We start from the raw sequence: 21229 nt of genomic DNA, 5'->3' as shown, positions 1-21229 counted from the left end.
TGCACATCTCTCCCTTTTCATCAAGCATATCTACAACCCTTCCCTGGGCAAAACTCCCGTTATCTCCAAAGCAAGTAGGATTGTTTGACCCATCCTACTGGTAATTTTAATGCAAATGCTTCTCTCCATACATACATTTTGTATGATCTTCTCCCCAAGCGAATTCTCTGAGCCTCTTATTGTCGGTCTTTACCAGAGAGGCCCAGAAGAAGGGAGCCCTCATGATGGAGCTTCCAGACACAAACACCAGACAAACAGCAAACACCAGCACTAACAACTCTCATCAGTCTCTATACCAGGCTGCAGCCTTGGGGTCTCTCCTTTGCTTCCAAACCTCCCCCTGGGATATTAGACTTTATTAAAAATAAATAGTTACAAATTCAGTTTCACAGCTGATGGCAGCAGGGAGAAGAATGGAGGAGGTGAGAGGAGCAAGTCGAGGGTCTGCTGTCCAGTCAGGTCACTTGTCTGCCATCCTGGCTGCGCTGTACCAGGGAGCAGTCTGAGTGTGCAAGCACAGGGCCCTGCCTCCTCTGCCAGGCGTCTCAGGAGAGGAGCAGGACGTGTTTTTCAAGAGGACTGGGAGAACTGGGTCTGAGTCCGTAGAGCCGAGCTGCTTCTGGAGGTGACAGATGCCAAAAGCCAAGGAGAGTGCAGAGTAGGCTACGTAGAGCGTCCTTGTTTCCTAGCTTGGCATTTGCAGTGGAAGAATATGGATTTCAGTTCTCTTTCTGTTTTATATACAAAGAAAGAGTCGTGTGCAACAAGCAATAAACATGCAAGTAAACCCCTCCCTTGAGATCCTTCCCCACTCCCTCCAGGAGTCCTAAACTCTACCATCCATCCTCATCTGGTCAGTGCTTAGGTATCGCTCCTCTCCTAGCCGTGACTCTTGACAGCCATGGGGGCTACGCACGTCGAGAGGGGACAGAATCTGCTGTTGCCTCAGCAGCAGAAATACCTGCTGTGGGTCCCGGTCTGTCTGTTGAGGACAGGGACTCTTGTCACCTCTCCAGAGATGAGAAACCAGGCGTGCTGCTCTCCTGTCTCTGGGCAGGAAAGGGGTCCTAGCACAAGCTGCACGCACGGGAAGAGTAGTGTATCCTCACTCCTCTTCCAGGCAGTATGACTCGACGGGAAAGGGAGTATATGAGAGCAGCTCCAGGCCTTGATGTACTCAGGGGCTGAGGCAGTCACGGGAGGCATTTTTTGGTGGGCAAGGGACTTATCCAGCTACGTACGGGTGCAGAATAGAGGAGCAGACGGTGGGCGACGGGTGTGGAATGGGGAGGCTGGAGGAGTTAGATGGCCGACTCCCTGCGGTATGAGATTGTATCTAGGGGCAGAGTCGCCTGGAGCCGCTCCAGGTCCAGGTGGCTTCCAAAATCCATCATCTGGATGACGCCTCCCTCCTCCTTGGTGCTGCCCCCTAACACCACACCCACTTCGTCATCGTCTTCATCTTCATCTTGACTGACAAGGGCCAGCTCATTCTCGTAGCAGAAGGCACTGGGAGGTGGGGGAGAAGGTAGGATAGTCATCTTGCTTTCTTGCAGCTCCCGGGCTGAGCAGCAAGGCGTGCCGGCTACCTCGTAGGTCTTGTGAAAACGCGAATAATCCACTTTGTAGTGGTTCTTCTCCTCAAACACAACTGGTTCAAAACGATGACCCCAAAGGATTTCACTAGCGAGGTAAGAGCTTCGTGCCTGTGTGGTCATGGCTGTGGCTTCCACCATCCCCTCCAGGATAACAACAATCTCAAAGTTCTCTGTCTCCAGCTCCTCCTTGCCAATCCCATAGAGCGGGCTCTCCTCATCAATCTCATGAACAATAATAATGGGTGAGACCAAAAATATACGATCGAGGCCCACGTCGTAGCCCACATTTAGGTCCCGCTGGTCCAGGGGGAGGTATTCCCCTTCCTCTGTCATGTAGGGCTTGATGAGCTGGGCTCGGACATGGGCCTCCACGATGTGGCTCCTCCTCAGGTTGCCCACCCGCCACATGAGGCACAGTTTGCCATCCCGCACGGAGATGACCGCATGGTGACTGAAGAGGAGGGTCTGGGCCCGCTTCTTGGGCCTTGCCATCTTGGCCATGATAGTGCCAATCATGAAGGAGTCAATAACGCAGCCCACGATGGACTGGACCACAACCGCCATGATAGCCAGCGGGCACTCCTCAGTCACGCAGCGGAAGCCGTACCCAATGGTTGTCTGTGTCTCCACTGAGAAAAGAAAAGCCCCTAGGAAGCTGTTCACGTGCATGATGCAGGGCTTGAGGAGAGAGGGACCACCTCCCACCACCGGTGCATTGAGGTCACCGTGGAAGAAGGCGATGCACCAGAAGAGGAAGCCAAAAAAGAGCCAGGAGACTAGGAAGGCGGCGGAGAAGATCATAAGCATGTACCGCCAGCGCGTGTCCACACAGGTGGTGAAGATGTCGGCCATGTAGCGCTGAGACTTGTTGCTCAGGTTAGCAAAGTAGACATTGCACTGGCCGTTCTTCTTCACAAAACGGTTGCGGTGCTTCCGCCGGGGGGCATGGCCCTTCCCATTCCGGCTGTGCCCGTTCATGCTGCCCAGCGCGGAGACCTTGTGTCCATCCTCTTCGGTCGAGACGATGCTGTACCTGGAAGAGAAGAAACAGGCATTTCCAGCAGAAATACGTAAAGAATAACAGCAACCACTGAGGCAGCAAGGGCAGGAGACACACGGGTGGCTCACAGGGCTATGGTACCGTGCTATTGAATATCACAACAGCACGTTTCCCTGGTTATTGCGCCGTGGTGCCACCCTGACCGAATTGGTGGAGCTCAGCTGCAATATTTGCCGAGTCTTGCTGCAAGGAGGTTGTATCTAGCAAAGTCCTGACAGTGCAGCAAAGCAGGAGATGCCTGTAGTGCTGTGCTACCTTCCAGCCTTTCTGGTGAGGAGGGATCCAAGGCTTCGAAACCTGACAGCAGCTGGGACAGCCGGGAAGCCGGGGAGCAAGCACCCGCAGCCTGGCCACGTTTTGGCCCTGACATTATATAAGGCTGGGAGTTTCTATTTTCTGCTCCGCTCTCCTCACTGATTTCATGGTGCGTTGGTGACAATGTTTATACACTTCCTGCACTCAGGACAATTCTGTTGCCACAGCAACGTGCGTGGCTCCCAGCATCCCGCATCCGAAGCCAAAGGTGTAATTTGGAGATCAACAGCCAAAGTGCTGGCAGTTTCCCCGGCAGAAGCCCCCACACACACTTTCTGGGAGACGTTTGCCCCTCCGGCTCCCCTCCCTCACAGGCGGCACTGCCACTGCCCCTCACGTGCTGCTGGGACAGTTGCAGCTATTCCTTAAAGATGTGATGGCAGAAGATGCTCTGACCACTGAGGAAATCAAGCGAGTGCACGGACCCACCAAGACCACTCGTGCCCTCGTGACCACCCAGGACCCCTCAGGCTGGCGGTGTCTCCCTCCCACCCCACAGTGTTGACATGTCAGCTGGAGCCCTCCAGCACGGGCTTTGTGACCCCCATCCTCGCCTCACGGCAAGGGAAGCACTGGTGGCTGGAGTTGTGATTCCCGAGGACACGGGGCTTACGCAGCACTGCTGGAATCTGTAATTTCTGGTCCAGCACCATGCAGCGCTTCGCTTCTCCTCCATAGTACTCCAAGCACTGCCCCCAAGTATGGCATGTTTTGGATCGGGGAAGGAGAGAGGAGCCGTACCTTGGAGCAGGAAAGACCCTGGCAGGTGATCTGAGAAGAATATACCGAAAGGCAGGCTGAAGGTAGGGCCTGAGGGGCCAGATGAGGAGGACCAGGCCACTCGGGACAGCAGCAGTCCTTGAGCGGAGGGTTACTCACCGGTTGACTCGGACGCTGCCCATGGCTCGCTGTATCATCAGGTGTCAGGGGGCCGCGGGAGCTGGGAGGACACAGGATCTCACGCAGCGGCACTCACATGGGACTGGGGAGGCTCTGGGTTTCACCTCTGGCGAGCTGGGACTCGCGCTGCCATTGCGATTGCTCCTGGGCACGCACCTTGCGGAGAAGGACAAAGCAAAACCCGGTCAGAGCCTCCCCTGACAGCACCCGTCCCAGTCCCAGAGCTGGGGACGCAGGGGTCCTTTTGCTCAGCAGGGGTCTGGAGGTGTCCGTGGGGCATCGCGCTGCAGCCTGGCTCGGGCAGGTGAGGAGCTGATGGACGCAGACTGGTTTTCACGGTCCGCAGCCCCTGTGTTCCCCAGCACCTACTGCCAGGAGACGTGCAGAGCCGGCCGGTCACCGCTCTCCAGATCAAGGGCACAATGGTTGAGCAGCTTGCAGGGCCCTTGCTCTGAGCCATTATATTAATATCATAGATTACACTAGGACGAGAGCTCAGGCAGGCTAAATACCTCGCACACAAGGACTAATGAAGCACGGACATGCATGGCAGCCCTCAGGGATCCCCATCAGCCCAGCCTCACCCAGAGGGGATTGAATTCCAGGGGGTGCAGAACATCCCCCCGTTTCAAAGAGGAGAAGAAAAGCAATGGGTAGAGCCAAAATGGGGAACCGATGGAAAGGAAGGGCTTAGGGGTAGCCGAGGAGAAGCCGGTTAGAGCAAACAGACCTTGCGACGTGCCCTGTGTACAGCATCCAAGGAGCGGCTCAGCAGCAGAGCCCCGGGGAGGATGTCCAGCAGACGTTACGGCCTGACCCGGTCCTCCCCGAACTGAAGAAGAGGGAAAGTGAAGACTCAAGAGCTGACCTATCCCGCCTGCCCAGAGCTGCTGGGAAATGAAATGCAGTGAAGGGGGTAATGACTCACAGATTAGGAGGGGCTTTGTACACCCATGCTAATCCTGCACTGTAACCTTTGGATTACAGCAGCCGGTGTGGAGCGCAGGACACAGACAGAGCCAGCCAGCTCGCTTCCTCCCAGCCTCACCGATGAGCAACCAGTGGTCGCCATATCTGGGACAAATCCAAGGATTCTGGGGTCAAATCCAAGGTTTATTGCTGCTCACAAGTGGTCACGAACAGACAGGAGAAAGGAACAGCAAGTGACGCTGTCTGGGATGGAAAAGCTGGTGAGAACCATCCTTGTCTCATCATCGGTTGTTGCAGAATGGGGCTTCGTGTGGCTAAGGGTGACCACCAGCTTTCCCCAGTTAGGAGCACAGACTAGAAAGCAGCAAGTAAGGAGCTCCAGACATCACCTCTGATGTGCAAGCACTGCTGTTGTCATATCTGGGATGAAGATTAGTCAGCAATCTCTCCTCCAGAGACCAAGGTTACTGAGGCAGTTTAAGCTTTATGGCAACACAAACATGGTTGTCTAGACCATCGATATTATGGGACAAGGAGAAGACAGCAACCTCGTAGTCCACAACTCACCATATAGAGGTAAAACTGAACAGCTTCCCAAAAATTCCCGTCAGGAAAAAGCACTTTGGCACTGAACTCTGCCAGCACCCACCCCCTCATCGCCCTACAGCATCCAAGTCTTTAAGGAGGGTTGGTTTGGCAAGCTACAGGAAATTTTGTTGTGCAGCTGAGTAAACCTACAGCAGAAACTGGGGCCAGTAATCTAAATTAATCAGAAATGTTGAGGGATGACCAGGTGATGAAGAAAGGTCACTGCATGCCCACAGATGGTCCTGCTAAGGTAAAGCTAAGAAGTATCTTCAGTGATCACACGGTGAGTTTGGACTGCAGGGTCCCACAGGTCTTTAGGAGGTGACAAAGGCAGGTAGTTTAGGTATACCCCTCTATGCCAGCTCCAGCCAGGAGAGGAAGAGCATCCTCTCCAACCGGCACCTTCCTTAGCCAGCCCGGATAAGCCAAGCTCATCCTTAGCCAGCACGGACACTGATACCGGCGGAAAGGCACTGCCACAGCTCGCACATAGGGATACTTCACAACTTCCTCAAGGTTTCTGACCACCGCCTTTCCCCAGCTCCAGGAAGAGGTGCACGATTTCTAGAGACTTTGGATTTCTGGCCCAGGCGGTGGCCAGCTCCAAAAGAAGAGGAAAGACGACCTAAAGAGCTCCTACTCACTGAAACCACGTGCAGCAGCACCCAGATCTCTGCTCCTCACCTTCCCACCTCATCGAGAAGGGACAAAGGAAGCAGATGAATTGCTAATCTCCAATTCTGGGTATGGGAAGAGATGGGCACGCTGTTGAAGAGCACTGCATCCCGTGCTGCTGTGCTTCCTCCTGGCTCCCACACGGGAGCTCAAGTCAGCCGGAGCTGTGGCACAGCCTCTTGCACAGAGCCCACCACAGCTGGACCTTGTAGCTCAGAGCCTGGGAAACGTTTGCTGCTGGGTCTGCAGTGCCACAACAGAGCATCAGCGGCTAAAACTACATCACTACCTGCGATTTGTACTTAATCACAAGAAAAGTACTTCCATGAAGAATAACACACACATTCAAGCACGTGACAGCAAATGGTTTTAGTATAGGCTGTAGTGGGAGACCTGCGGTCTCGGTCCATACACTCATCCGTAGGACCCACACAGAATCGAATTCATAGCTCTTTTTCTGCTTCAACTTCGGAAATTTTGCCGGTAGATTTAAGGACCTCAGCAACAATATGCAGCGACTCCGCCCCAGAGGTGAGCTGTTTGATGGACCAGTTTGTGCCTGTTATTATCTTGTGGAGGCTCTGCAAGGAGAAGTCTATGATGTGCTTCACCGCCCCAAGGTCGGTCGTTTGGCCCGCTCTCAGGTTTTCGTTCTCCACCTTGGAGCTCTCCAGCTCTCCCTGGAGAATAAAGATCTCCTGCTTCAGCTTCTCCACGTTGCTTTCTGCCTCCAGAGCCCGCTGGGTCATGACGTGGAGACTCCACTCAGTGCGCTGGACAAATGACTGTAGCACTTGGGCTTCCCTCTCTGCTTTGGCCAGGCTGACCTTCAGCTGCCTCTCCAGCCTCTGCACTGTGCACGCCTGGCTCTCCAAGGAGCTCTGCATGCTCCTGACCACCTTCCTGAGCACGGCGTTCTCCTCCTTGAGCATGTCATGGGTCAGCTGCAGGGACGGGAACTCCCTGTCCCAGATGGTCTCCTCGTGCAGCATGTGGGGTTCTGCTCCCCTGGTGCGCTCTGGGTACCCCAGATAGGGGTCACTGGCATGGGCCCATGGGCCAAAGACATCCATCCCCAACTGCTTGCCCACGCTACCCTGGAAAGAACCGTAGGAGCCACACGGTGCCATACTGGCCATTCGGAGAACATGCGACCTTTGATGCACAGGAAGGTGATGGGTCCAGCTGTGGTCCTCATCTTCGGACAAGCTGCCAGGCACTTCTGTGTCTTTGTAAAATGGTTCCTGAAACTCCTGAGCATCCTCCTCAAGCTCTAGTGCATGCTTGGCCAATGTCTCGGCATATATTCTATTTTTCACTCCTTCGTCTTTCACCATGTAAGAGTGCCTGGGATTTAGGGAAAATGGGATGGGTTCTCCCAGATCCTCCACCTGACTGCCACCCAAGCTGTCATAGCTCTTGCACTGGCGTGGAGGACGTGCGGAGTGGCAGGGGTATCTGAATTCATCATCGTTGTCATCATCATCATCATCATCTTCCAAGCCTTCAGATTCTGGGCAGACCCTCTCCATTGTCCCAGAGGTCCCAAGCAGCCATGACATTTTTCAGGACCCTTTGGGCTGCAGCGAGCAGGAGAATCCAAATTAAGCTCCTGGAGCTGGGGTCACACAGGCAGGTGACACTGACAAGCAGTGTGCCAACTTCTGCAGCCTCGGCAACGCTTTTGGGGGAAGAGGCAATCACCGAAATCCCACCATTTAGATCATCAGGGTGTTCAGGAGGGAGCAGAGAGGAGAACCAGGCACCTCTGTGTCTTTGCTGTGGGGAAACCAGGAATCACCAAGGTCTGTGATGTCATCATGTGACTTCACTGCCTGCTGTGAGGTCATGACCAGAGGGGGAGAAGAACCGATCAACCGCAAAAGTGCTTTTTTGGTAGCAGGAGGATAAGCTGGACCCTCACAGCTGCAGACCCGACCCCAGGTCGGGGATGCTGCTGGTGGGCAGAGAGGAGCTCATGAAGCCACCTGAGACCTCCGGGGGGGGGGGGACAGGGACCAGCCGGCCCTGGGCAGGCCGTGTGGGGCAGAGGGGACAACCCTGCCCCAAGGGCTACAGAGACATCTCCAGCAGCAAGATCAAGCCGCTGGCATTTTAGTGCCGGGGCTCACCCTGGGCAGAGGCAGGAGCCATCACCGGTGCTTTGGCCAGAGGCATCGCCCTGAGCCAGCCAGCCGGCGAGGGGTCCGCGCCGCGGTGCTGCCGATCTGATTCATCCCCTGCTGCCAGCTGGCGCAGGAAAGCGTTAGTAATACCGGGCGCCACAAACTCAGAGCAGCACGAGCCAGGAGACGAACGAAAATAAACCCACTTACCACTTCCACCCCAACACACCCCCACAGCGCACGGTGCCGCCATGGGAAAGACAGACAGGCAGGCGAGAAGCCCTGGGCTGGGGACTGCCATCGCGTTGGGCCGGCGTTCACGTTAGCCCCTCCAGAGATGCTGCGCTGGGAGGTGATGTGGCCACTGTCCCTCCTCAGCAGCTGGTGGTCCAGGGTCACCACTGACATCCCTGCCCTGCAAAATGGATGCTGCCAGCTCAGCAAGGCCAGGGGCCGTACCAGGAACCCAAACCCCTACGCAAACTCAGTTCAAACGGCTGTGAAATGGTCCCATTGCTCCTTGGAAACCTGAAACACAACCGGGATGAAGTGGGAACGCTCAGAGATGCCTCCAGCAAAAGGGGGTGACACTCACATCCCAAACGAGCAGCTGGCTGTCACACGGACGAGGGGGAGGAAAGCCTGGCTGAGGATAGAGATGTGAATCCCAGAGCATCCCCAAGGATCTTTCTTGGGCCTTGCTCTGCCTCCTGGAACCTGCACGTGGAGGGGTAAGCTGGGGGGGGGTCAGCAGCGACTACCTGGGGAGTGGGACGACACCATGCTGGTGGGTGCAGCACGGGGCACCCTGGGAGACACGAGGCAGGAGACTGTGGTCCAGAGAGATGCCTCTCCATCCCTCTGCTGCCTTGTCCCTGGCATACACGAACACCCATGTGTTTCATAGCCTGAGGAAGCCCCCCGGCACCTTGGGAACCCTCTGCAGTGCGGGCATCACAGCCGCCGACTTGCAGCGCTGAAGCTGCCAGCCAGGTGGGTCTCGGGGGTCCAAGAGCTGCCTCCAGCCCCGCAGCCTGGGCTGCCCTTCCCTCCTTCCCAACCACTTTCCCCCTCCCGCACCCTGGATTGAGCGATGCCAGAGACACCGCCGCCGTGCCGCAGTCACCCCCGCCTCGCCGGGTGACACCGCGCTCCGGCAGCACGAGCCATTGCACCAGCCCACGCTGCCACCCCGGCACTGCTCTGACCCCGAGCTGCTGCCGTCGCTTCCCGAGGCGTCTGCGGGCTAGTAACATCAGGGCGTGTGGAGCTGATGCAATGCCTCCGTCGCTCCATCCCCGGTACGCGGTGCAGCGCCTCGCACGTCCCAGGCTTTCTCCAGCCCCTGCCAGAGCGGATCATATATTGTCAATCCTTCCTTAAATTTGCAGTGGAAGAGTCTCATGAAACAGAACAGAAAAGTCCATGCTGAAGCACTCCCCCACTTCTCTTTTTATAACAACCGTATCTGGTGCTCTGGGATGTACACCGTGAACGACGACGATGGAAAAATCCCAGGGTATTTTTACACTCTTAGTCTTTGCTTTATCTGGAGCCGTCTGGCAAATGCTTCCCTCCTGTCTGTGGTCAATACCGCAGCCGCTGGTTGCGCTGCACTTCGTGCCTTTATTCCTCTTACCGGCTGCGTAGCACCGTCTGGTTTTGAGATCAGCATCCACAGACCCATCCTGCCGGCTCGGGCACGGTGACAAGACGGCAGACGTCTTCTCGCCTCCTGGGGACTCAGGGTGGAAACACCCGCAGCAGAGAGGGGACCCCTCTGGCTTTTTGCAGAGCCTTGCAGACCCACGGCATTCTGTTTGTCCTCTCCATCCTCTTTGTAACTCCCTCTCTTCTCCTCTTCCTCACAAATATTCCTGGGGTTCATAGGGCAGCTCAGTGCCATGGGGCTGTCTTTCCACAAGAGGCAGTGGCCGAGTTCTCGGTCCTCCATGCCGGAGGGGCTGGGTGCTAGGCGCTGTACGAACATGAAGGCACAAGTCACCGTGCGAGAGAGTTTTACCATATTAAAAAGGCAAGTGACATATGGAAGGTGAGGGGAGGAAGCTGTAATCAACTCTATACCATTTTTATATACACACTTCTGCCTTTTCGTTCAATAATTATAAATAGATCAAGTAAGTGCCAACAGTCCCCATCTGCCCCGCAAGACATGATCCGCTGACCAGCTTCTCTCTCCAAAAGAGGATTTTATTAACGTGCCTCTGCCCAGTTTATATTTTGGGGTGGAGTGAGAAGGGGGGATTTTTTCCCCCCTGTGAAGCTCTGGAGCCTGGGGATGGGTAATATGAAAACAAAACAAAATGATTTGAAGTTAAACCATCTCAGTGTGTGACTCAGAGCTATTCATAGCTCCCTGAAGCCAGCTGCAGCAACGGAGCCAGAAGGATTCTGCCCGTATTATTATTCCAATTACCATCTGAATTAAAAGTTTGAGCAGTGATCAGCCCACATACTGACGGGAGGGGGAGAGAAGAAAGCGAAAAGAGAAGGAGAGAAAGAGAGAGAGGGAGAAAAAACAGATAAAAATGGGATCCACACGAAGGTCCCCGGGATGACAAAGTCGGGAAGAGGCATGGAAAGGCGACAGCATCACCTCCTGCCTGCTCCCACACCACCCTCCCCATCCCTGCTCTGGCCGCACCGTCCGGGCAATGGCACTGCAAGAGCGGCCACCCGCACCCCGGGATCCCAGCGGAGATGGGGGGTACCCCACGGCGGGGCTGGTGGGACTGGCACAGGCACTCACCCACTCTTCTCTGGCCAAAATGGGGCTGGGGGGACAAGAGGCTGGGGGGTGGCTAAGCAGGAGCATAAGGAGAGGATGCTGCTGGGGAGAAGTCCCCACTTTTTCTTGTCGCGTGAGGTAGGTGGGTGTTGTTCTTTGTGGCTGGCATCACAGGGAAAATTAAATGCTCAGAATGTCCCTCGCCTTCCCTGGGTGGTGTTCTTGGCCAAAAAGGAGCCAGGCTTTTGTGGCAGCCAGGGTGCAGACCGCATCCCACCTGCTCCCGAAGAAGCGCTGGGGCTGATGCACGCCCCAGCAGCCGTCCTGCCAAAACGGTGGACTAGACCCCAAAGGGTTCATGCAAAACCCGCAAGAGCTGAAAAACCGAAGGCACTGGGGTGTCCCTGAGGTCCCCATGTCCTGTGAGGCAGCGGTGCGGCTCAGGTCACTTCCTCCTGCTTCCCAGTACGACTGCACCAGCAAAAAAAAGCATGTCCCCTAACCCACCCAACCCCAGGAGCTCCCTTCGCTGAGCACCCTGCCCTGCGGGAGCCTTGCCAAAATGCCATCCCCAGCAGTGTCCCTGCACCTCGGCATCTCCCCAGCACAGAGCCCCTCCTGAGCCCGTGCCAGCCTGGCCAGGCCGGCTGCCCTTCCTGATGGTTTTTGGCTAGTCAGGGACAAGGATCGTTATCGGTGCACAGCAAAAACGGGGTGAGGGTGGCTCACGTCATCTGCCTGCCCGCTGCGGTTGCGCTCCTGACAGGTCAGGGACGATCTGCCGGTGCTTCTGCAGAGCACCCAGCAAGGCAGGCGCCTGCAAATGGGTTATGAACGATAACAGCAGCGATGGCAGCGAAGGGCGAGCAATACCCAGGGCAAAGCCTGCTCTGCGCCAAGCCCCCGACGGAGAGATGCTGCAGCCGCTGCTCCGCGCCCGGCTGCTGCACAAGGACTGAGTTCCCAGCCCGGCCTGGTTGCTCAGTGCTAACCCATCAGCCATAGGGAGAAAAAAATTTTCCCCCAAAACCCTTGTCGCTACTCTAACACGGAGCCCAGCGGAGCCACCAGCCTTCTGAGGGGGGGGTCCCAGCTTCTCCCTTTCAGTCACGCCTGCTAGGCACCAGAAACAGAGCTGAGGGAGCATCCCAGGTAAGCTGCAAAACCACACTCCTGCCAAGAGCGGATCGACTATTTCACTACAAGTCTGCTGACTTGCTTGGTCCAGTTAACCAAATGCACCTGAAAGACATCAAGCCTAAGTGCTGCCTGACGCCGGCGGTACGGAGGACCGTCGGCCTCTCCTTCCCCTGCCCCCTTGCTCCAAGGGGAAAAGGGTGCAAAGCGGGACACGGCGAAACGTTTGCACGCTGCTACGCCTGCGATATCCCCCCCCCACCCCGCCGCCATCATTACGGGTTGCAGAACATCCCTGCTCCTCCGGGCTGTGATGCTCGCTCCCGCTGGCACCCTGCCTGCTCACCTGCCTCTGGCTCGCTGGCGCTGGGGGCTGCCCGCAGCTTCTGCCTGGTCGCCTTCTCCCCCCCCCCCAGGCACAAGGTGCTTTCTTGGTGGTGGGAACGCCAGGAGACAGGAGAGGAGAGGACTTCTGGGGACGCTGGGTCTAGTCCCATGGCAGGCACCGCCTCTTCGTAATGCCATTGAGCTTTTTGGAGGGATGAAGCGCCTGCCTGTCCAACCTCTGGGATCCCCGGTGCCCTTCAGCCCCCCATGCTGCCGGCGGGGCCAATCTATACAGCTCTCATGGGGCTATAGGGGCTGCTTTACCCTCCTCTATAGCGGAGTCGCTTTTGATGTCCTCTTTCTGTAAGTCTCTTTTCTGCCGGCCCCTCTGCGCGGGCGCCTAAGCCGGCTGCCAGCAAACGCTGTGGCCTGGCACAGAAAGGAGAAGGGCGAGAGGAGAGGGGAGAGTGAAGATGAAGGCAGGGGAAGGGAGAACAGCCGGCAGAGACGCAGACGGGACGAGGCCGGCAGCTCGTTGCACCAGCACTGGTGCCGATCGCCAGGGAGGGAGGTGAGGAGGGAGGCAGGAGAGGTGTCGGGGTCTTTTCTCCGAGCTTTTCGCAGGGGACAGAGGTGGGGGGGACGCCGCCTCCCTTGTTTTCGCGCAGCACCAGGCTCCCTCTGAAGTGTTTCGGGAGAAATGTTGCCATAGAAATAAAACAGCCGTCCAGATTGTGAGGGGCAGGCCCACCACCATGGTGGCAGGGGCTGGCGCAGGCGCCGGCAGGAGTCCCCGGCCGGTGGCGTGGGGTACCTTGTCCTCCATCCTCCGCTCCTTCATCTCCCGGGAGAGATCTTCACCTGAGCCCCAGGTGGCATCTCCTCCCCAAACGCACTGGTGGGTGAATGCCAAAACCGGCCCTGCGGGCAAGCTGCCTGCCACCAGGCTCCCGAGAGGCGGGCATGGAGGTACGTGGTCTCTGGGGCAGTCGGGACAGGGTCGCGCTGCAGCCAGCTCCCATCCCTCGTCTGCCTGGGCCACGGCACCACCGTCACTGCTGGAGAACAAGCCTGAGAGGTCTAAAGGCGAGAACCAGCTCAAAGGCAGCCCCTGCCCATCCCGAGCCTCCCACTGCTGGAGGATCAGCATCTCTCCCAAGGAGGGGCTTCAAGACCGACCATCCCCAGTAAAGCCACCTTGTTTGGATAGGAAAACCAGTGCCGGTGCCTCCAGGGGCTCCATATGAGGCCACTGTGCCCCGGTGAGGGGCAGAGGAGCAGCGCCGTCGAGGAACACGAATTTAGCCCGACGCGGTTTCACAGCGCTGCAAGGCAAGCGCAGACGGCTTCGCTCGGTCCTTACCATTCACAGAAAAACGAGCGCCAGCGGGAGGCTGGGGAGCTGCGCGTGTGAGTAAGGGATCGATCGCTAAGACGCGAGCATCCATCTATTGATCCCCGGCCGTGCTGTCGGGTTAAGCCAACCCAGCGCAATAACGAGACAGGACAGCGGGAACTTGCTGAGGGCAGATTGCCATTAACCGCTCCACTCTGCGTCTGCGCTGATGTCAGCGCGCGGCGGGCGCAGGTATCCATCAGTGTGTCCTCCTCCCCTTTGCTGGCACCCTCCTGATGGTGATACCACCCCAAAAACGCAGTCGCTCCCAGGGTGGTGGCCGGTGGCTGAGCTGGGGGTGGCCAAGCAGCCAGAGGGGCCAGCGGGGACCCATCCTGCCAGGTAACTCCATCCTTCCCCGGCCACATCCTCGCTTTCCTTGCAAACCATAGTGGGGGGCTGCGAGGGGCAAGGACCGCTGCCAGCCCCCCGCCAGCGCCGCACATTGTGGCACTTGGTCTTGGCACCCAAGGAGAGGGAGAGATGGAAGAGGAAAAAGGTGGAGGAGAGGGAGGGAGCCCCACTTCCCTCCAGATCAGCCCTCTCCAGCTCATCCCGTCCATGGCCACCCTTGCCATCCCTCCCCTTCCCCACCCTGTCCCCACCAGGCTCACGTTTCCCTCCTAAGGCACATATTCCCCTTATTATTATTATTATTATTATTATTATTATTGTCAGTGGCTACAAACAGGGGTGGCCACATGCCAGGGTGACTCGGGCATCTCTGGGCAGCGCTTCGGATGGCGAACAGAGAGGGGGCAGGTCCCCACGTCTTCAGCAATATGTGCTCCCCGCATACCCCGCCATCCCCTCCTGGGCTGCGGGTGACCCCAAACTCCGGGTCCCTCTCCACACCTCCCACCTCCTGCGGACGCCCTCCTCCCAAGAAGCCGAGGAGGGCACAAAGAGGGGGTTGAGGGTAGTCCTGGAGCCATGTCACCTCCGCCACGCGTCCCCCGCGTGCGCTGTCGCTGTCTGCCCTTCGCAGCATCCCTCCCCAAAGGGAGGAAGGGGAGAAGGGAGAGGCCCCAGAGCTGCCGTTTGCTTTGCCACGGATGGAGCTGGGGCTGGGCGGTGGGGATGGGAGACTCCAGGCTCTTGGCAGAGGGATTTGGTGGTCTCCAGGTGATTTACCCAGGAGGGAGGGCATCAGGGGCTGAAGGTGGCACCAGGGATGACCTGCCTGCACCATGCAAACCCGCTCGTCCACTCCCACCTCGGTGGGGATGCCGGCCTTGCCAACAGGGAGCAAAGGCAGAGTTTCTCTGGCATTTTGCTCATGCCTTCCTCCTGAGCTCCTTCACCCAAGCCCAGTAGCCAGAAGACCCTTTGCACCATGTCTGTCTGGGGGATGTTGGACTGCCACCAGCAGGATCAGCCATGCTGGGACTAGAAGAGCTGGAAGGCAAGGGAGAGGGGTCAGATCTGGAGCCCGAAAAGCTCCACGGGCAGCGGGAGAGCCAACATGGCTGCTTCAGCCCCGGTTGTGCCCTAGTACTTGCAGAACGGGTCTCCAGCTCCGTTCTTCTCCAGGAACTGGCCGAGACCATCACCCGCATAGAGCAGGAGAAACAAAAGGTAAGCGGGACCCAGCCCCGGGTGAGAAGGTGCTAAGGAAACACGGGGAGCCAAAAAAATGAAGAAGTTACCTGCAAAGCGACCAAAGTCAGGGTGGCGAGGGGCAGAGAGGGAAGTTGGGGAGATTTACAGGCAGGTCCCCACCCCTGCCCCTCGGCCGGCAGCTGCCCCAGTAGCCGTATGTGCATACGCCATACACACCGGCAACTTTATGCTGGCACACTCACATGAAGCCACGCATCTCTCCCTAAGTTATATTTATAGCTGTTCCTCTGAGCGAGCGCAGATGAAACAATGCATTATTTTCCAAAGGAAAAAAAAAAAACCAACCCTTCCCAGTCTCATGCCGGTGAAGGGAGCAGCGTGCCCCGGCACCGCCTCTTACCCGGGTCCTGCCGAGGGCTGCCGCCTGCTCCAGCCGTGCCGAGCCAACATCAGAGGAAGGGGAAAGCGGCCGGTTTCTCCATCTCACCATGAAATGTCTCAGCCGGACCGGAGGAATCAGGGAGGTCTCTCTGCAGCCCTCACTCGCCTCTGGCTTGGGGTTTCCCCCCCCCTCCCTGACCCAAGGAGCTACTTCTTCACCACGACCCGCTCCTCTCCTAACTCTGCCCTGCCCACGCCAGCGCTCTCCTCCTGCCTCTGCCTCTCCTCAGAATTTTTCACTCCCGGGAACGTCCATCCCACGGAGCACTGATGTGCCTTCGTGGCTCGCCGACTGGTTCAGGTCTCCCCCTCCTGCCTGGCTCCCTCCTTCCCTGGCATTATTCACCCGTACCCCTCGCTGCCCCCCTGCTCTAGTCCCCCAAATCCCCCCTTCTCCCTTCCACTCTTCCTCCCTTTGCGCTCCGCTCCCTTTCCCTGGCTGCCTCTCCCCCTCGCTGATTGCTATGCAGTCTGTAGCTGAGAAGTCAGTAACTCTGTGGTAGGATCCAACAGCTTTCCGCTACTTTAGCCCATCCTCGCGTGTGAGCTCAGAGCCGCGGAGGCACCGCTGCGGAGCTGCCATGGGGGAGACGAGAGCGCAACCATCGGCAGCGGGAAAGGGACGGTGGGGCCACTGGATGCCCCCGGGGAGGCGAATCCTCCCGCTGGGCTGGCGCAAAGGGGCTGAAATATCTATTGTCGGGGGTTTGGTTTGGTTTTTTTTTTCCCCCACCTGGATTTGGGGTGCTGGGCTGACACCTCACCCCGAGGAAGGACCAGGCTCTCCTGGCTTGTGCAGAGCATTTGCCATGGGGCATCGCTTCCCTGCGTCCACAGCCCGGCTTCCCCAACCCTGTGGTGCTGGGGCCGTCCTGCCAGGACAGGGGATGCCAGGGATGGGAGCGTGAGCAAGGAGGGAACCGTCCTCGGGGCTTCAGGATGGTGCACAGCCATCCTGCCAGGAAACCTGTCCCAGAAACCATCCCTGGGTCTCCACGGTCAGCAGCATCTCAGGGGCTTTGACGAGGTCGCTTCTTGGCGGCAAGGCGAGGGGCCGGGGGACCTCGCGGCAGCAAAGTCAGGGGCTAAAGAGACCCCTGACCCCGCAGGCAGCAGCTGTGGGCATGGGCTCCCGGGGGCAGCCCCACGCCAGGCCGGCAGGGTTTCCATCTCAGTGTCTCATCTGCCATCCCCAGCGTTAAGACGTGTGCTGGAAAAGTCAAAAAAGATCAAAAAAGCCCACTTTTTGAGCATCCCTTGGGTCCCAATCCTGCAACCATCATGACCCTCCCTCCCAAAACCATCCCAGGATCAGGATGTCCCCTGGCACAACACACCGCGGGGACCGCCATCCCCCGCCAGCATCGGCGAGCGCAGCCCGCTCTCACCTGGCAAAGCCACCCCAGGGGAAGCAGAGGGTATTTTTAGTAGCTCTCCACGCAGATGAGCAGCTGCAAACGGGGAACACGTCAGCCTCCTGCACCAGCCGGCTCACCCCAGCCCACCCGTGGCTGCTCCCCATCGCTCGAATGGGGGGTCCTGGGGAGCCGCAGCGCCTGATGGAGCGGGGCCAGCCTGCTCCCTCCATCCCCTCTGCAGCCATCCCTATGGAGACCTTGTTCAGGTTTGGCGGGGGACTTGCTTTCCCAAAAGCCCTGTCCCCAGGACCCATTGGGTTGCTTCCCAAGAGCTACCGGCTGGGAGCTGCACAGGTGCCCCATGGCAAATCGTACCGGTCCTCTGGCACGGCGACAGGCCTTTTCCCTCTGTGCAGTAAAGGATGAAGATGCTGCTGCAACATCTTGCTTCTTCCCAGGGCAGGCGAAGCCGCCAGGGACCCCACACACCCCTGGAACCACCTCAGCTTCAGGTTGAGTTTCACCTTCTCTGCCTTTTGCTCCTCATCACTGGCTCCCCCAAGACATCGCCGTGTTTCCCTCCACCTGGGCAGCAAAAGGATGAATTGCTGCACCTTGTGCATGGCGTGGCATCCTGGGCCAAGAGGCAGCCAGCACGGCCGGGGCCATCAGGAGGGACATGGGGACGTTGCATTGAGGATGCCACCAGCCCCTCGCTGTCCTTGTGCCCCTGGGGTGCTGTGCCCTGGCCGTCCCAGGCCCGCCGGCCCCGGCAGCAGGGTGGCTCACACTCGCCACCCCCGCCTGTCTCCACCGGCACCGTCTTTAATAAGAAGCGTGGAATATTTTAGCACCTATGGAAAAGCCACCACAGACGGTGGTGGCAGCCGTTGCCAGGGAGACGCTCCCAAAAATAGCCCCACTCCGCCAACCTTTCCTGATGCTGCTGTGGGGATGAGGGAGGCAGAGGGATGGAAGGGTGGAGGGATGGATAGAGGGGTGGAGGAAAGGAAGGAAAGAGAGATGGAGAGATGGATGGAGGAATGGATGGAGAGGGATGGGGGGACAGAGGGATGGATGGAGGAAGGAATGGAGGGAGGGATGGAGAGGGATGAAGGGGGAAGCAGGAGCTCCCGGGAAGGTGAGCGAGCACTGCCTGACCCCTCTGCTGCCTGGGGATGAAGACAAGCGCAACCCTCATGCCAGCATCCCCTGCTTGGGCACCTATGGTCCAGCTTTCCTGCCACACCAGCTAAGCCAGCATGAACCCTCAAGCCTTCTCTGCCCTGGGCAGGTCTGACTTTGAGTGTTTAAACCAGACAACACAGTTTTGGACTCCTTAGCACCTGCCAGGCTCCCTCTGCCATCCTCCTCCGACTGTCCCATCTCTGTCCCCAGTGCTCCAGGACTGCCCCGGCCGAGCTGTCCTGGTGATGGGGGCAGAGGTGGCCCATGATGCTCAACCCCACCACGTTCCCCAGCCCCTCCAGGAATGCTGAATCACTTCCCTCTCTGGGACCGCTCTGGGATGAATCCTGGGGGCTGCCCACCCTTCTGGGGGGCTCTGAACGTGACCTGAGCCACAGCCTGCAGCAGAAATGGAAGGGGACTCCCGGCTGAGCACCTCCAGGGCCAAAAGCACAGAAGCCTTCCTGGTGGCTGGAAAGAAATGCTTTAGCGAGAAGGAAACCCTTTTCACCCCTGTTCTCGTGCCATCACCTCGCAGGACAGGCGGAGGTGGGGAAGGGCCCTCGACGGAGCTGCTGCCGCCTGGCCCAGGGGCTCTGCAGAAGAAGGAGCCTTGCAGACCAGCGAAGGCAGAGAGGGAAACCCAAAAATAGAACTAAAGGGGGGGAAAGGGGAAAAAAAAAAAAAAAAGAAACCCAACAACCCCAAATTCTCGTTTTTAATGCCAAATCCCAGCTCGCTCGCCTCCCTGTCACCCTGGCGACATTCCTTGCGGTCGCCATGGAAACGGGAGGCATGGAGAGAGCATCACCGTGTGGGGCGGTGGCAGCACCCAACATTATTTCGGGAGGCAGGGAGACACCCGGTGCAGGGCGGTTCGTGTTGTGGCAGGGAGGGAGGAGGGAAAGGTTTATTTTTACTTGCTCCCACTTCGTGTGCCAGTTTTTCCTTCTCTAAGTGCCCGGGTGCCCCTCGCCCTCCCGGCAGCTTTGCCATGGCCCTCCCGCATGCCCGCAGGGATGTCCCATGGGGAGAACCCAGCCCCACCACTGTGTCCCAGCTGGGTGAGCTCGGTTGGGCTGCTCCCATGATGTCCTTCTGATGGTCACCTCAGCTGGCGGTTCCTGGTACCACAGCAGGAGATAATGCCATGGCTTGGGGTCAATCAGCTCTTTTTGGGAAGGTGCAAGATGAAGAGGATAAACCTTTGCCACCCACAACAGTCTTACCTTTCCACAGAAGGCTTCATCCCCTGGGTGGGACAAGAAGCTGCGAAGAGGAGCAGAGGGACAAGAGGATGATGAAGGCTCTCAGACATCGTGCCCTGGGGGCTCAGAAGGGGATCTGTCAGTAGAGAGGACCCTAAATCTGTCCCCCTGAAACCTCCCATCCCCACTCCACGGCTCAAACCTCTCTCTGCCCACCTGCAAAAGGACCTGGGATGCCAGGGACCTGCTGGGCCAGCAGGGCTGGGGCTTGGCTTTTGCCAGCACCTGCATGGCCTTGCAGAGCCCTGCTGAAACCCCAGGCAGCTCCGCTCCGACGGCTGGAAACCCGATTTCAGCCAGTCCCTACTCCCGACACTCCTTTGCCAACGCTCAACTTTGCTCTAACCCGCTCTTCTCCCACTGCACCGACCTCTGCCTCGGTGCCCTGCAGGGCTCTCCCTGGTTTCACGGGGCCAAGCGGGTGTTTTCCAGCCCAGCCTGGGAACGCGGCTGGAAAAGCCTGGTGCGGCAGGTGCTGGAGCTGCAGAGTGGGAAAACACGGCAGCCAGCCTAATGGGCAGGGAGGAAATATATGCAAATGTATTCAGAAAGGAATCCGGTGATGCTAATAGATTTGTTAGTCCTCTCAGTAAGCACCAGGAGTAATATTTTTACACTTTAATCATTAAGGATTTTACTCCAAGCGAGCCCATAAGGACGGAAGGAGATGCGGAGGAGACGGCTGCAGGTGACGGCTGGGGACAGGGAGGGGGACAGCCAGAGCCGGCCCTGCGGCAATTAGACTCTTGGCCAGATATGATTTGCTCAGGGACGAGGTGACAAATTAAAACATCCATTTGGTTGTATTAAAGCAGCTTTACATTAGCAATTAGATAACGAATATCTAATGGCCCTGCCTTGATGCGGAGGCCACCCCACCGCTGCCATGAGACGTCCCTGCGTAACCGCTGCTGCAAGGACAAGGTTTATCTCAACCAAGCTGATCACCTGGGGCTGTTTTTGAATATATTAAAACTTTATAACCATCACTACTAAGCTCCTTTCTGTTAAATCTATAAAACCAGCAGCATCCATGTGCTTTTTTCATTCAAAACGTGTATTACGTTGTTTGTAATCCAATTGCAGGAATCCAGGATTAATATTTTCAGCAAAGTTTGTCTCAGACCAGCCCTTGGGAGAATCTTTTCTTTCCTCCAGGGCTGGGCGCTGGGATCCACACCGCTCCAGACAGGACACGGAAGGCAGGAGTGCTGCTGGGGAACGGCTGTGCGTGACCCACTGTGGAAGTGGGGTGTGACATATAGCCGCAGCAGCCTGATAATTCAGATTTCTCCCTGCTTTTTCATTTGCTCCAGCAGACAAGGTGGAGCACCGGGGAGAAGGTGCTAGAGGTGAGACAGGGACGGGAAGGGCAGAGGGCAGGAGGCTGCCAGCTGGGAGCAGGACAGAGGTTAATGCACCCACAGGGAATGTTCCTGGAAAGCCTGTTCCTCGCAGGAGGGTGCATCCCCAAGGCCAGAGCATGGGGATCCCTTTCCCTCTGCCTTTTCCCTTTTAACAACGCTTCCGCGTGTAACTTGAGACAAGTTGGGGAAGAAAAAAGAGGAAGGGGAAAAAAAAGAAAAAGGGAAAAATAGCGCAGTTATTCC

General features: G+C 57.6%; 2 protein-coding genes across 4 annotated transcripts; both read right to left on the bottom strand.

The window, feature by feature from the left end:
* Positions 1-278: 278 nt before the first annotated feature.
* Positions 279-17791, bottom strand: KCNJ4 (potassium inwardly rectifying channel subfamily J member 4). Of its 3 annotated transcripts, none has more exons than XM_069807224.1 (3): positions 15765-17791; positions 3853-4029; positions 279-2631 (listed from the first exon to the last, which is right to left on the bottom strand). In XM_069807224.1, the coding sequence occupies exons 2-3, from the start codon at positions 3888-3890 to the stop codon at positions 1302-1304; spliced, it is 1368 nt and encodes a 455-aa protein (XP_069663325.1). In that variant the 5' UTR covers positions 3891-4029; positions 15765-17791; the 3' UTR covers positions 279-1301. The 3 variants fall into 3 exon arrangements, with proteins under 3 accessions (XP_069663325.1, XP_069663326.1, XP_069663324.1); XM_069807225.1 differs by lacking the exon at positions 15765-17791 and adding an exon at positions 12425-12833; XM_069807223.1 differs by lacking the exon at positions 15765-17791 and adding an exon at positions 4604-6401.
* Positions 6510-7598, bottom strand: LOC104316780 (endosome-associated-trafficking regulator 1). The gene has a single exon (XM_009917333.2). The coding sequence runs from the start codon at positions 7596-7598 to the stop codon at positions 6510-6512; it is 1089 nt and encodes a 362-aa protein (XP_009915635.2).
* Positions 17792-21229: the final 3438 nt, after the last annotated feature.

Source organism: Haliaeetus albicilla, chromosome 19 (assembly GCF_947461875.1).
Source record: "Haliaeetus albicilla chromosome 19, bHalAlb1.1, whole genome shotgun sequence".
NCBI lineage: Eukaryota > Metazoa > Chordata > Aves > Accipitriformes > Accipitridae > Haliaeetus > Haliaeetus albicilla.
The sequence above is the reverse complement of the archived record's forward strand: the minus strand, read 5'-3'. Positions and strand labels throughout refer to the sequence as shown.